Consider the following 15932-nt stretch of genomic DNA (forward strand, 5'->3'; position numbering starts at 1 on the left):
CATAACACATAGTTGTTGTTCACATATGCTAGTATAAATCAAAAACCAAAAAAAAAAAGTATGCTTGTATAAATTATCCATTGTTGTTTCAATTGTGCATCCATCCCAAACTCAGGAAAACCAAATAGGAAAAGGAGTAGTTAGTGATGTAGGTTGGGTCCTTGAGGATGCAAAGGGAACCATGTTCTTAGACCTTGATGTTGATTGTGGAGTGCTAGTCACTCGAATTGAAGTTGGACTGCAATCTCCAATGCGAGTTACTTGACTTGGAGTTGGGCTGCAATATCTAGTGCAGGTTACATGTGATGGGAGCCATACAATATAATTCATAGGAGCAAAAAAGTTAAGGGATGGTGAACCAATTGGACAATTTATTGTAACTGAAAAGTTAGGGATGTTTATGTTGATCATATCCTACATTATGCCATGGTTTTCAAGCATGGGAGTGGATGGAGTGGTTAACCACCTCTTTCCAACCAAATTCATTACCTTATCTTGAATGGCCCTTTCCTCTACCTCTTGTTCCTTCATTTCCTTCTCTTTCTCTTTTCTGACCTCCTTATCCTTCTTCTATTGTTCTTTGAATCTTTCCAAGTCTCTTTACACATAATTTATTTTTCTATTTTCTCTCTCTCATTCTTTTCCTTTGCCAAGAGACGTGATGCCTTATTCTCCTTGGTTTTCTCTTTCTTTTAGGATTTGATCTCCTCAACTTCTTTCTTCCTTAGCTCCTTCTCCAATAAAATATTTTTGTAATCATCTAATGTTAAAAGCCAATATTGTCGGCTCAACATGATTCCATTATCCACCTCGTTGTTGTCGTTTTGGTTCACAATGTCCACAGGCAACTTTAAGAATTTGTTGATTGAGAAGCCTGGGTTTCATTTACTTGTGACTCTATGTTGTCTTCTTCATCATTTCCAACTGTTGTTGATTCTTGTGCAAAATCTACATCATTACCACCATCTGAAATGGAAGAACCAATGCTATAATGCACCAATTCTAGTGGGACAGTTGTGGGTGGTGATGGAAAACTGAAAGTCCCCCATTCTTCTTGGCCTTGCAAATCAATAACCAGCCCATCCACCAACCGAGATGATGGTATTGAATTTTAGGGAATACTAAGATTGTCCTTCGTATTCTTAACTTGGCCTTCCAACATGTATGAGGTATTGGCTGTAAGGGAGGACTAAGAGTGTCCACCATATTCTCAACTTGGCCTTCCACCATGTTATGAGATGGTGAATGACTATTTCAAGGAATGTTTTGTGTAACATCTTTTGTTGAAATAACAACTCTTGATAGGTTAAGTATGTTTTGCATTGATGAAGCATCCTCACCATCATTGATTTGAAATGCGTTGCTAAGATGCATGTCCTCCATGAGCACATCGAGATTGAGGGGCCATATCCTGGTCCTTCTAAATCCTACTACAATGTTAGAAATCGTCATTGTTTTTATCAACAATTTGTTGCCTACTTTATCAAGTTTTACCCTCCTGATTTCTACATTGGGAAACCTTGTCACTCATTATGTTTGTTCAAATTTGAAGTATGTTTTGAAAGGATTAAACACACTCACATCTAGGGGTTGTAATTTATGAGAGGTGTGAGCTGACAATGTTAGTAAATCAATACCTAACATCCTTGCCTCCTTGATGGTTGTGAGTGAAACATGGTTGTCATGGCCATTGCAAATTAGCAACTGCCTATTGGTGAGTGAAACACCCCTTGGAATAGAGTGGGAAAAGTGGTGCAACCAATCCATGAAGAGTTAATTTTTCATCAATGCATGTGGCTGGGTTGCCATATAAGCACCCGGTTCATAGTTGTAGATGTAATTCTGTAATTGCCTCTTGCTCTTAAACAAATAGAACCCTAGAATGATTTGCCTAAAAGTATTAACACAAGATAGAATGGTAATCTAGTCTTGACTCTTAGGAATAATGTAAGAGACACTCTTACTTCCTCTTCTAGCTAGTACCCTCATTGCCCCATTTATGCCCGCTTGGATACTAGTCGTCGCAATTCCATATGCGAGAATGACCATATGGATTTGCAACATATGCTTTCGACAATGTCTCATAGAAAGAAAAGATAACTATTGATCTAAGGTTCAATGCCTTGTCTTTGTCAAGGCCTTCAACTGTTTGCAATGTGTGTTCTAGATGTTGGCCTTAAAAACCAACCACCAAGACTTCCTAGGCAGGTCGATCTTAAAAGGGTTAGGTCTAGTTTGGAAAGTCTGAGCGATCTCTACCTTCAAGTTGATAATCTTGAGTCCATGACCAACTACTGCTATTTCTTTGCACCATTCAACAATTAGATGTTCTTGATCACTGGCGAGGATTGTTGGGGGACCTTTCTTGGATGTGGTTATGCGAACACCCAACCATTTTGGTAGTGTGGCTATTGGGATGCGCCATTTTTTGATGCAACCCTTACTGACGTGTTGTTTTCCTTAACATCTTTGAGTGCCCCTTCCATGTCATCTGCAACACGCAACTTTTGTTGCATTGTAGTTTTTGGCTGCCTCTTAGGTGTAATAATCTCCACTACTAGTGCTACAAGCTATGGATTACTAGCAACTAGAGGCGGGGTTTCATGGTTTGTAGGGAATCTAACTCCTCATTTATGAGTAGGAAACCTTTTTGATGCTCTTTTGTTTGCAACAATAGTTGTATTTTGATCTCCCTTCCTCATCTATAGGCAATAAGTAAAATCAGTATGTTACCAATCAAACCAAGAAAATAAAAAATTCACTAGCTTGAGATTATAAAATTACATATCTATGTTGTCTAATTGAAGTATGGTTGAATATGTGTAACTATGAGATGGAACAAACTTTACATTCTTATTTTATAAAGTGATGCTTGATAATCAATACTAGCAGTGATGCTTGATAATCAATATTAACATTGGTGCTTGATGAGTAACTACTATGCATTTTGATATTCAATGACAATATATTGTGTAAGATGACATTGATGCTTGAATAGAAGAAGTATGATTCCCTTTACATAACGTGTTTCTTTTTGGATAATGATGCATGGATGTAATGACCCTTACTATAAAGGCCACGAATAAACCCCAAATCTGAACTGAGACAATTTGTCAAACACTTGGCATGCACTGAATTGTTTTGTTTGTGATGTAGTGTTTCAATATGATAGTTGTTTTGAGCATCAAGTACAATTGAGATAACAATACCAATATTGAAATGTAACACAATAAACAATAATGAAACTCTAAATATTCATGCAAGGACTTCAATGCTAATATATCATGAATTTCCCAAATTCTGATTGCATTGTTTAGTAGACTAATTTTCTAAAAATGTATGACTGTTACAAACTCTTACACATGAGCACTGAATTTATGACAAGAGAATGTATAAACTATCACACATGAACAATGACCTTGCAATGCATCTTCTCTACTATAAGATAGCAATGTCTGATTACAATGGACTGTTTTCTGAATACATATATGACTATTACAACTGTGCACTTCTATCATAAAAATTGACAACAAAAACCATGCAATGGAACCTGGAAATTGCTCCTTGAACTCCGATTATGAAATGCTGATGAAAGGAAGACTGGACTGTCCCAAGAATGCCCTGCTGTCACTATCGTACTATCCCTGCTGCAGGCCGTACCTGGGTCGTACTGTGCGGCTGCAGTACCAAATTTTGAGCTGGGATGAATTCAAAACCCTTATTCACCAAATACAAGCCCTCAAATCAACCTTCAATTGAAATCCAACATAAAATGGCTGAGTACCATCTCCAATAACGCAACCCTTCAGAAGATATTTCACTTCCTCAGTTATGCTAATCTAAGGGAGTTATCGTTCCCAAATATCAATGATATTTGCAGACCTTCAAGCTCCACAAATGCTCAAGTAGATGCACTAGAGAAAATAGACTTCGATGCCAAATGAGAGACCCATGGGGTCTATTTATACACATAATAGAATCTTCTAGAAGCCTCTTAGTCTTTCTAGAAGTATCCATAACTTTCTAGGAGTATCCATAATAGAATCTTCTAGAAGCCTCTTAGTCTTTCTAGAAGTATCCATGACTTTCTAGAAGTATCCATAATAGAATCTTCTAGAAGCCTCATTGCACTTTTTAGATAAAAAGTTACTTCATAAAATAAAAAGTGCACCTCAATAACATTTTGGCCCCAAATAAAAAGTAATAATAAATATAATGTCTCCAAGAGCATAATGAGCCATCCAATCACCAAATAAACGCCAAAATGACTCTCTCATCACAACCATTTGCCTACGAGAGTCTGGAATAGGCAAATCCACGTAAAGTGTCATGTCATACTAAAGAGGGGACATGACAATGGACATGTTATTTGTCAACTTGCATGTACAGTAAAGCAACAAGGATGTGAGACAATAAGCTAGTCGAATAGTAAGGGTTTAAGGAATAAAATAAACCACGAGGATGTAAAACAATAAGGGTATATGAAACTAAAAAGAAAATGAACATCAACGAAACAATAGAAAGACATTTCCTAAAGTCTGTAAAATAGTAAGGGTTTAAGAAACAAAAGAAACCATGAGGTTCTTTTATAGTAAGCGTGTAGAAAACTGAAAAGGAAATGAACATCAAGAAAACAATAGAAATAACATTTCATGAAGACTATAAAACTGTAAGGATGTCAAACCGCGAGGGTTTAAGGAACAAAATGCACCACGAGGATGTAAAATAGTAATTGAGGGTATAGAAAATAGTAATGAGGATGTAAAATAATAATTAAGCATATGAATTGTTGTTCATTATTTATTACAAAATTACCTTTAGTGATCAATGTCTTTGTCACTATCCATTATGTATGCTATTTCATTTGTAAAGATAATACAAGGAGCTTTTTCAAGTTGACAACACAATCCTTAATAAAGTGATTTTGTTTTAGAATTTGGATGGAAATGTCACAATTAGAGTTTCAAATGAGGGACATGACAGTTTAAGGAACAAAATAGACACCGAGGATGTAAAACAATAAAGGGTATAGAAAACTAAAAAGGAAATGATTACCAACGAAACATTAGAAATCACATTTCTCAATTCATGAAGATTGTAAAACTATAAGTATGTGAAATAGTAAGTAAGGGTTTAAGGAACAAAGTAAGGGTTTAAGGAACAAAATAGACAATGAAGTAAGGGTATACAAAACTAAAAAGGAAATGAACATCAAGCAAGTTACATTAGAAAGAACATTTCCTTGAGACAACAAAGAAGTAAACATTAGAGAGAGCACTTCATTTAAACACAAAATTACCTTGTTCACTATTTATTTCAGAATTACCTTTATTTCAAAAGATCATTTCCTTCTCGTTCATTACAAAATTACCTTCAATGATCAATGTCTTTGTCACTGTCCATTATGTATGTTATTTCATTTGTAAAAATAATACAAGAAGCTTTCTCAAGTTGACAACACAATACTTAACAAAGTCTAATTTTGTTTTAGAATTTGGATGGAAATTTACAATTAAATTTTCAAATAGGGGTCATGACGGTTTAAGGAAAAAAACAAAGAAAGTAAGGGTTTAAGAAATAGTAAGGATGTGAAATAGTAAGGATGTATAACAGTAATCATGTGAAATAGTAAGGGTTTAAGAAAGTAAACAAAGGATGAGAATGTTAAAATAGTAAGGATGTGAAATAGTAAGGATATATAGCAGTTTAAGGGTTTAAGGAAGTAAACAAAGCATGAGGATGTAAACATGAAGTGTTTAGAAATCTGAGATGGATATGAACATGAATGAAACAAAATAAAGAACTTTCCTTAAGACCATAAAACAATAAGGATGTGAAACAGTAATGGTTTAAGATAGTAATCAAATCATGATGATATATAATAGTAAGGGTTTATAAAAATGAGAAGGGTATGAACCTAAAGGAAACAAAAGAAAGAACATTTCCTTAATACTGTAAAATAGTGAGAAAGGGTTTAACAAATAGAGATTGTAAAACATTAAGGATGTGAGACAAATAAAGACTGAAAAGAAGTAAGGATATGAGACAATAAGACTTTAAGAAACTAAATAAAGCATGAGGATGGAAAATGACAGGTGTTTTGAAAAATAAGAAGGATACAAGCATCAAGTAAACAAAAGAAAGAACATTTCCTTAAGACTGTGAAGCAGTAAGAAATGGTTTAACAAATTAACACATATAAAATGGAACAAGATTAGTATTGGAACAAATATGTGTCTTCTTCCTCCTCTTCAATGGCTATTGAGTCTTCTTGCTCCTCTTCAATGGTTGTCATGTCTTCTTCGTGACTTAAATGAGATGATTTCATGTCTACTTGTATTTGTGAAATGTATTGTTTTTTATTCTGTCCTCATTAATGTTTGTACGCTTTCGAGTTTGAATTTTGAAAGTCCATTGATTTTGTAGTGCCAATTTCTTTTCACCATTTATTTCTGAGTTGATTTCTCTTCAATAGAAAATGGTGGCCTTAGATGTTTTTTGCGTGATGTAGGTGGGAGTGGTGGCTACATGACCAGTAGGTATGTGATGAAGTGACCACTACCTGTGCAGTTGAGATGGACACATGGGACATAGGGTGCAATAGTGTGTTAACTTGGTCATTTCTTAGTAGGCACACACGGTCTAACTAGTTGTATTACGTTACCTATGAAGATCTTGTTTTGAGTCCATGAACTTTCATGCGACAGTAAAGTGTTGTTATGGTGGTTTATTAGTAGGGTGGCAAGGCTTAGTAAATTGTTGTTGTTTTGGTTGATTTGGGTTTATGTCACGGACATGTATATTTTGAACATACAACCCAATAATAGGCATGGTAGAATGTGTTAGTGATAGGACATGTGTAGATTGATCTAGTCCCACTTGTTTGACCGCTAGCTTTTGTACTCAATGTTATATGTGTGTGTGTGCGCACGTGCACAAATTATATCTATTATTTAATTGATTTGAAAATGTGTAATTTTTTAACATTAACCTAACACGTACTAGATGATTAGGTGCACCCCCATGGGCCCCTAACTGCCCAATACCATTACATATTTAATACCTTACACACGTATTAGCTCATCTCTTCTAGATAGATCAATACCATAGATATAAGATCAATCCAAATCAAAACCAAATTATGTTTTGAATTTATTGAAGCTTAGCAATTAATCATTATAATAAATCATCTACTTATTAGTACTTGTCGTTAGGCTAGCACCATTGCAATCGGTTGTCATTGTTTTTTGTTAACTCATTATTATTCAATTGTTTCTCCACCAATTAGAATTATGGTTTTTTTTGTTTTGATATATGTTTTTTTAATATTTATAAAGTTAAGATGCATGATTTTTAAGTTTCTAAATTAGAAAAATTATTTTTCTTCAATCTAATTAGTTCGGAGAATTTACATCTTATTAGCAGATTTATGGGATCCACTATTTGAATGAATTTTTTTAGGCAATTTTTTAGGTACGCTAAAATAATATTTAGCATGTTTAAGTTTTTTTATCAAATTTATTTTACACATCCACTAAACAAATATTTAACAACATATATACAATATAAAAATAAAAATAAAAATAAATCAATAATACAATACTAATATTTATAATAATTGATTAATAAATAACAATATAATAATAAATATATAAAAATTTATACAAAAATATTAAAATATTATAATAATTAAAATACAATATTATAAGAATCATGTTTATCTATATGACTCTAACCCTAGCTTAATTTTAAGCCTAACCATGTGTGTAAAGCCAACTTAATTTTTGAATTGTACTCAATATATCATGTATTTATTAGCATATAATTAACATATATTAATAATATAATAATTAAAATACAATAATATAAGAATCCTAATGCTTATCTATAAAATAATTTTTTTCATAATAAAATAAGATTATTTTAAAATTATAAAAAAATATAATAGCTAGAATAACAATATATTATTTATAATAATATTAAAATTATTGATGAAATTAAGTTAGAGTCGTGTAATTTAATATTATATCATTTATAAGTGGAATAAAATTAGACAATATTATAATATATCTTATTATTTCTGATACAATCTCATTTTCTAAAATCAAATTACAATACATATAATTTTAACTAACAATACAAATGATACAAATATTTTTAAGTTTCAATTATAATTCAAATGAAATTGATTATTTCTATTTTTTAATTATGTAAATCAAATCAATTAATTCAAACAATCAAATATTTATTTTTAAATTATGTAAATCAAATCAATTAATTCAAACAATCAAATATAATTACATAAAATTTAAATCTTATTTACTTACATTTATGAGACATTTAAAGCTAAATACATCTATAATTACATAAAATTTAAATCTTATTTACTTACATTTATCACGCATTTAAAGCTAAATACATCTTTTTTCAAATTGATAAGATCTAGGCTTAGTTGGCCGTGATGTGTCTGTCGGTTGTAAAAACAAGTAATATTTTAGGGTTGCCCCTACCATAGTAAGAAAAGATTATCTATGCCCAAAGAAGCGCTGTCCTTTCTATGCCAACTGTAGTATCATCAGAGGACAAATAATCGAAATGAGACGATTTAATTTGCAAACCTTGAAGATATGAACATAACAGACATTAAAAAATGTGTAAAACCAGTTTGGTATCCTTAGTTAAAGAGTAACGCCCATCATATCGGGCCCCCTGTCACTCAAAACTTTATTCTCCACAACAGCTAGGAGATCTGCATTTCTGCTTTAATTCCAACGGTCATATTTCCCACATCATTTCAGTTCAAAGTTCAGCATGATTTGTTTTTATTGTATTCTAAAATCTTATGTTTTCTCCCTTATCTTGCCTTCTCCCACCCAATGCAAGCAAGAATCCAATGCGTAAGCTTCCCCCTTGTTCTTTTAGACTTTAATGGTGATGCATTGTGCCATTGAAATAGGCGCTTAAGGCTCGCTTGAATCAAGCCTTGATATCAGCTGGTGCGGTCAGATTGTTGTTAGGTTCTTCTGTGCTAAAAAACCCACAATAATGGGGTGCTTCTTTACCTGTTTCCGTAAGCGAGAGAAGAAACGCAAGAATCTGTACGTAGCTGCAAGAACCAGTCCTCCTAGGTGCAGGGTATGTATTGCTACTCCCAGCTCATCATTTATCAAAAATCTGTTTGATCTTCTCTGTTGGTTTTTTAAGGGTTTAAACTTTGTTTACCCTTCATTCGTCTTCTCCAATCTTTCAGGAGCATTCAGCTGTGAAGAATAGAGCTCTATCTGCTGGCTTGAATAATCCATCTGTGGTAAATCAGGCACCCAGTTCCCAGCTCTTTGAAGGTAAGTGGTTTCTATTGTTTGCTATAAAGGGTTAAGAACCCATTTGCCTCTCACCACTTTAAATTATGTTTAGGAGATTCATACCTGAAAAATTTGTCGTTATCCTCGTTCAATGCAGTGATTTCTGATCTGAAGAAACCAGACACTTTGCATAGAAGAACTGGGGCAAATCTCAGATGGACTCAGCAACTGGTTGCTCCAGCAGAAGTTCCTGTTGTGCAGAGGTCTCATAATTATGAAAATAATGTAGAAGAGGCCGAGGAGAAATTGATACCCTGTGACAACAAGGATCCTCTTCATGACATGGGTGAGCTTGTTTCAGAGCTTGCAGAGCTAAGCAGAACCATAGGCAAGGAGGTAGAAGATATCGAAAAGTTCAGCAATGAGGTACACATACATATCAATATTACCATTTGTTTTAAAGAAACCCATTTTATATTAGTCGAAAGAACATAAAAGTTAGGGGTTTGCATGGGTATTTTAAAAAAGCATTACAGCTAAGAATATAATTATGTCAATAAAGATAACTTAAGGGCTTTCTAGGGTACTTAAACGCCTTCTGGTATGCATATGAGAATAAATGTGAGATTTCCTTAGAGGAATCAAAATGTGTATATTGTAAGGACTTGTACAGAGCAGTTATGATATTAGTTAACGCCCATGTTTGTGCGAACCTGTAATTTTATGCTAATCGTGTGAAGTGGTTTTTGAGAAAATTATATCTGTTAGAATAATGATTAATGCTTGTAGTACGTGATTGATTTCAACAGGTAAGATATCTTAGAAGTCATGGAAAATTTAAAGAGTCTCCCATGTCAAAAACAAAAATGGTTGTAATTGCTGAACAGAGTTCACGCCATTCTGATTATGATGATAAAAGGATTGTTACTAGTAAGCAATCGTTTTGCATGTCCACTGAGAAATCAGTTGTATCAGAAGCAAAATACTCAATTGAGAAGGTGACCAAGCCTATTGCAATTGAGATCAAGGTTGCTGATAATGAAGCTTCTCCTTCCAAGTTGCAGCAGAAGGTTGCAGATTCAAACACAACGTGTTCAAGGTATGCACAAAGTATGTTTATTTATAGAAATATATATAATATTATTTGTTTATTTATAGAGAGACATAACATTATTTGAAGGACTTGTTTCCTTTGAGAACGATTCCAATTTTCACTGCCATTTTCAAGTTATTGCGAGTAATGGTAAATATGCTGAAAACAGTAGTTATCATATTTTGCAGGAATGGTCATAGTACTCAGTCTGTGGGGAAAAAGGTTAGATTTGATTTAACAACTGAAACACCATCTGCTTCTTTCGAATCTGCCAATGCTGGAGATGAAGGGAACAGCTATGAGTCAATCTCAGATCTCTCTGTATCTCAAGGTTCCTATACATTAGATGAAGAAGATGAGGATGAATGTGTTCTTTCTGAGAGATCTCAATCATACAGTTGTTCTTGCACGGGGAGTGAAAGTACCATCAGTGATGTCTCTCATTCTGGACACAGTGCTGATCTTGGCAGTGAGGATGATTCAGCTTCAAAGGTAACAAGGTCCTCTATAGTAACTGAGGATGAAAATGAAGATGAAGCTGAAGAATCAAGGTCAAATGCACCTGAAATTAAAACACCTTCTCTGAAAAGAGTTTCTAGATATCAGAACTATGAGAGTAGCAGTGATGAGGAGGAATATGATTCTTTTTCGGATAGTGATGAATCCTATGCATCAAGTGATTCAGAAGCAAGGAGTGCACCTCAAAACGTCCAGCAGTTTGAAGTTGTTACTCGAGGCAATCAGTCATCGCCACAGCAGAAATTGAGCTACTCTCCACTGAAGTCTCCACCTTTAAAGCCTGCTGATGAGATGCAACCCTCATGGACAGGTTGTGCAAAGGATTTTGAGAATGCTTCTGTGAATAATAATGCTAGAATCCGATCTCAATATGTCTATCCAGTTTTAAATCCTGTTGAGAATTTGTCTCAGTGGAGAAAGGTTAAAAAAGATTCTAGAAATGATGGTTTTGGAAATACCAAGGAGTTCTATGAAACTAGCAAATTATTGGTAGAGAATTTTGAGATACCAGATAATCAATCAAAGGGTGATATGTACCCAAAGTCATCACCTTCCAAAAAGCAGAGAGTTGAAGCAAGGTCTGCAATTACAGAAATGGCTCGAGATTGTCTACATGATAGTCATATTGAAGCATCAGTTTCAGCAACAAAGGAAAATATTTATCCAATAACTTCCTTGGAACATGGGAAATATGAAAATATCATGGAAATAAAGGAAGAATCCAGCCAAAGGAGAAAACTGATTCCCTTGAGTGCTGAGCCAGTTTTTAAACAACCTAAAACATTTACCTCACAACATGCGGATGTAAGCCCTCCTGATGCAGTCTGTGTGGATGCAAGCCTTTCACAGTGGTTAAAGCCTACCGAAGCTATTCAGAAAGAAAACTTGCCTAAAGTTGGACAGATGCCTTCAAGACAACATTTCCTGGAATCAGAGGTAAATAAACGTTGGGATGATTTGCAATCTCAAAAGCAGCAAGATGCTACAGGGCAGAACTCAATGGCTTCAGGATCATCTTCTACCCTGAAAAGAGACTGCAGACCAATTTTAGGAGCTTCAGGGTTGCAATCCCCACAAAATGAAGCAGAAAACTGGAGATCGTCAGCTTCAAGATCATCGCCTTTGAAGAATTATGATGAGAGGCCTATTTTAGGGGCTTTATCAATCAAGAACATAAAAGAAGCATCTTCAGATCACATATCACCTAGAAGGTCACCTTCAAGTAAAGATCTTGACGATAGACCTATTATGGGGTTGGTTGCAGCCCATTGGAATGATAAGCAATCTGTATCCCCTTCCAAGTGGGATGATCACAAAGGGGGAGTAGCGAATTCCACAAATAAATATAAAGAGGTATGATTATGCATCACTTTCTTTTGTTACTTTAGTCTATTATTACTATCCTACCTTTGTGGTTTGAAATATCTCAACAGAATAACGAGTTCCCTTTACAGGATCAAAAGGTTAGCTGGGACTCTACACCTTTTGAGGTCAGACTGGAAAGAGCATTATCAAATAGAAAGGAAAGTGATAGACATGCCAGAAAAGTGTCTTGATTCTACTGACGATCGCATCTAAGAGTGCAGTATGTTCTCTAACATTTCCTTGCACTGTTTCTTAGGCTACTAGAAGGTTTTCTTGTTGTATTTCGAATGCATTATATTTCTGAACTTCTTGCTGAATTACATTTATTATCTCTCCTGTTCGAGTTTATTTGGCTTCAAATTATGGTCCACTAAACTCCTGAAGTTATTGGGACCTAGGAACTTTTCAACAACATTCTGCCTATCTAGAAATTCATAGTTTATCAAAAGAACATGTCCACATCCAATTTTAGAAGTCTGTTTAAAGCTAAATTGAAAAAGTTATTATCAGTCTCCATGCAATAATAGTGGACAATGGTACTTAAAATAGAGCATTAAAAAAGAGATCCTCAACTGAAACTGCAGCAAAGCAGATGTCACCCTTAATTTTACCTCTGTAGTTTTTTATCTACTTCCTCTATCCATGTTTGCACCATTTATTAGTCACATTAAACATGCTTTTTTTTTTAATTGTTGTAGATATGAAAATATTTTATACTTGATTAAATTTTGGAGATGATTTGTGTATCCTAAGAGGGCTTACAGGCAAAGTAGATAAAAAACCATAGCTGAAGCTAAAATTAAAAAAATGTTGTTATGAATTTGGAATACAAATGGTAGAGGGAAGATTCTTTGCCCAAACAATGGACTACTAGAAACTTGTTTGATTATGGATAAACACTTTTGACTGGAGCTATATACTGGACAGACGGATTTTGAATGGGCCTCACCCTTCTACAAAGTCTATGAAAGAACTCAAAGACGCACAAACATCAACAAGAAACAGCTGTAAGACTAGTACAAACAGGGCTAACAGCAGATCCATCAGCTCAAGGTTGCTTGAAGCCAAATGTGTTTCAGGAAGCTCTGTTTTCTAACTGTAGTTTTGATTTCTCACAATTCATTGTATTTACTCATTCAAAATGGATAATTGGTCAAAATGTTTCTAATAATAGTTTTCTGATGCTGGCACACTATTTCAGGACAGAACCCTATTATATTAGGGGCCTATGAAATTCATTTGGCATATATTTTGATCATATGGGCGAAAATGCACTTAAAAAACCTGTCCATGGATGGTTTAGATATTTTTTGGAGTCACTCACGTTCATATTTGTTTCATTCCTGGACTGTTGCTGATACTCATTTAGTATTAATACTTTTCCAGGATTTCTTGTATGAGAAGCTCAGTTTTCATGTAATGGAGGCAGGAAACATGCTCCTCAATTAATTTCAGCAGACTTACATCTCTATATTATGCAGGATTCCAGAATTATCGACATGAAATCGGCTTGGATTACAGGAGCAATGTTTGATGGTGTGGACATAGTTTATGTGAAGAAGAGCATCAAATTATGATGGTGTGTTGTGTTACCTTTGCAAGTGGTGGTGTATAATATTTGTATTTAGAAAATTCGTTTGCTCCTTGAAGTGCTTTCTCGTACAGAGTGCTATATTTGGCTACCCTTGACATTTTTTAGTTCATATTCTTGTAATTGGACTGAAGAGAATAAAAGTTCACTGTTTGGAGAGTACACTGCTCTGTTCTTCATATGTTGCAGAAATCTACTTACCTATTTAGATTTAGTCATTAAATTTGTCTGTTTCGTATTGCATTGAATCTTTGACAGAATGTATATTTTAGTGTATCATTTTACCTCTATGTGGATAAAAAATTATTGAGTATTGAAATTCTTTTTAATGGAATGAGAATTATAAAGTTCTCCTCTTTTTCGCTCATCCATTTTCAAAGGAATTTACATATTTAGACTCATGGAATGTATATTTTAGTGTATCTTTTTTCCTCTTCTATGAGGGGATAACAAAAATTTTAGCAATGTTGTGTTGAAATTATTTTTGATTGAATATATATAATAAACTTCCCTTTTCTTTACTCATCCATTGTCACAGAAATTTATATATTTAGATTTATTCCATTATGTTCTGGTCATCAGAATCATCTGGTGAGTAATTTGAAATGGGTTTTTCTTTTGCACATATACTGTCTGTTCTGTGTTTTTTTTAAAAGAAATGTGATGTCTCTTTAAAACAGGTTTAATTTTGTGCCATTGGCTCTACAAAGCAACAGAGTCATTTTTTTCTAGCATATCCAGAATACTAGTATAGATAAATGACCTATAAGAATATTAGCAATGTAGTATTTTTAAAATTTGATAAAAGCATGTGATTAAGCCAATAAACTTTGAACAATGGAAAAACAAGTAGAAATCAGCAAACTTATAAAAATATACACATAACACTGGATGTACATTTAGAAACCCTTTGGAAGAAAAAATCACCACTAAAAAGACCCAAAGCTTGTATTAATCTTCAAAGAAAATAAATCAATACAATCTTATAAGAGACCAAATAAATCCACCGGCCATAATTTAGATTTATTCCATTATGTTCTGGTCATCAGAATCATCTGGTGAGTAATTTGAAATGGGTTTTTCTTTTGCACATATACTGTCTGTTCTGTGTTTTTTTTAAAAGAAATGTGATGTCTCTTTAAAACAGGTTTAATTTTGTGCCATTGGCTCTACAAAGCAACAGAGTCATTTTTTTCTAGCATATCCAGAATACTAGTATGGATAAATGACATATAAGAATATTAGCAATGTAGTATTTTTAAAATTTGATAAAAGCATGTGATTAAGCCAATAAACTTTGAACAATGGAAAAACAAGTAGAAATCAGCAAACTTATAAAAATATACACATAACACTGGATGTAAATTTAGAAACCCTTTGGAAGAAAAAATCACCACTAAAAAGACCCAAAGCTTGTATTAATCTTCAAAGAAAATAAATCAATACAATCTTATAAGAGACCAAATAAATCCACCGGCCATACCTCCAATATATAAGAGCCCATTGTAATAGTCAAATTGAGACCCTTATTCTAAACACTCAATGAATGTATTGATTGCCTTCTCATGGTACCAAATATGGCAGATCTTCTTACAGCTCCTAATTTTGATCATTCTATGTAACCTTCCATTTAATGTTTTTTTACACAATAATCAATGTATTGTGGAGAACAAATAATAAATAAAGCTTCGTGCCTTACATTGGCATCCATTTTTTCTCATTCCATGATTTTTGGGGACTAGATATTATTTATTGCTTACATAATTAAATAGATTTTGTACAACTTAGGATTTGTAAAGTCAATAACATATAATCTTAATATTCTCACTAACATTTACATTGTGAAGACATGAAGGGAAAGTGAAAGAAAATTCAAGTTCTAGATAAGACAAGGCCCATGGTCTCTTTACACTAATTGAATTTTTATATGTTCATTGGCTTAGTGAGAGAATCTACAACATTAATCAAAGTGCCAACTTCTCATATCATAATTGTCATCCTCAACTATCTCATGAATAAAGTCATACTAAACATTAATATACCTTGTATGAGCAAGTCTATT

At 33.7% G+C, this 15932-nt stretch overlaps 1 protein-coding gene across 1 annotated transcript; it reads left to right on the forward strand.

The window, feature by feature from the left end:
* Window positions 1-8615: 8615 nt before the first annotated feature.
* On the forward strand, window positions 8616-14032 carry LOC131069851 (uncharacterized). The gene is made up of 7 exons (XM_058005430.2): window positions 8616-9135; window positions 9251-9341; window positions 9460-9728; window positions 10112-10401; window positions 10584-12267; window positions 12369-12499; window positions 13761-14032. Exons 1-6 carry the CDS (start codon window positions 9046-9048, stop codon window positions 12468-12470), a joined length of 2526 nt encoding a protein of 841 aa, XP_057861413.2. The 5' UTR covers window positions 8616-9045; the 3' UTR covers window positions 12471-12499; window positions 13761-14032.
* The last annotated feature ends 1900 nt before the right edge of the window (window positions 14033-15932 follow it).

This window comes from Cryptomeria japonica, chromosome 6 (assembly GCF_030272615.1).
Source record: "Cryptomeria japonica chromosome 6, Sugi_1.0, whole genome shotgun sequence".
Classification (NCBI taxonomy): domain Eukaryota; kingdom Viridiplantae; phylum Streptophyta; class Pinopsida; order Cupressales; family Cupressaceae; genus Cryptomeria; species Cryptomeria japonica.

Coding starts and splice junctions, on each gene's coding strand:
- LOC131069851 (XM_058005430.2), top strand. CDS start 9,046: ATGGGGTGCTTCTTTACCTGTTTCCGTAAGCGAGAGAAGAAACGCAAG. Junction 9,342..9,459: donor CAGTTCCCAGCTCTTTGAAG/GTAAGTGGTTTC, acceptor CGTTCAATGCAG/TGATTTCTGATCTGAAGAAA. Junction 9,729..10,111: donor TCGAAAAGTTCAGCAATGAG/GTACACATACAT, acceptor TGATTTCAACAG/GTAAGATATCTTAGAAGTCA.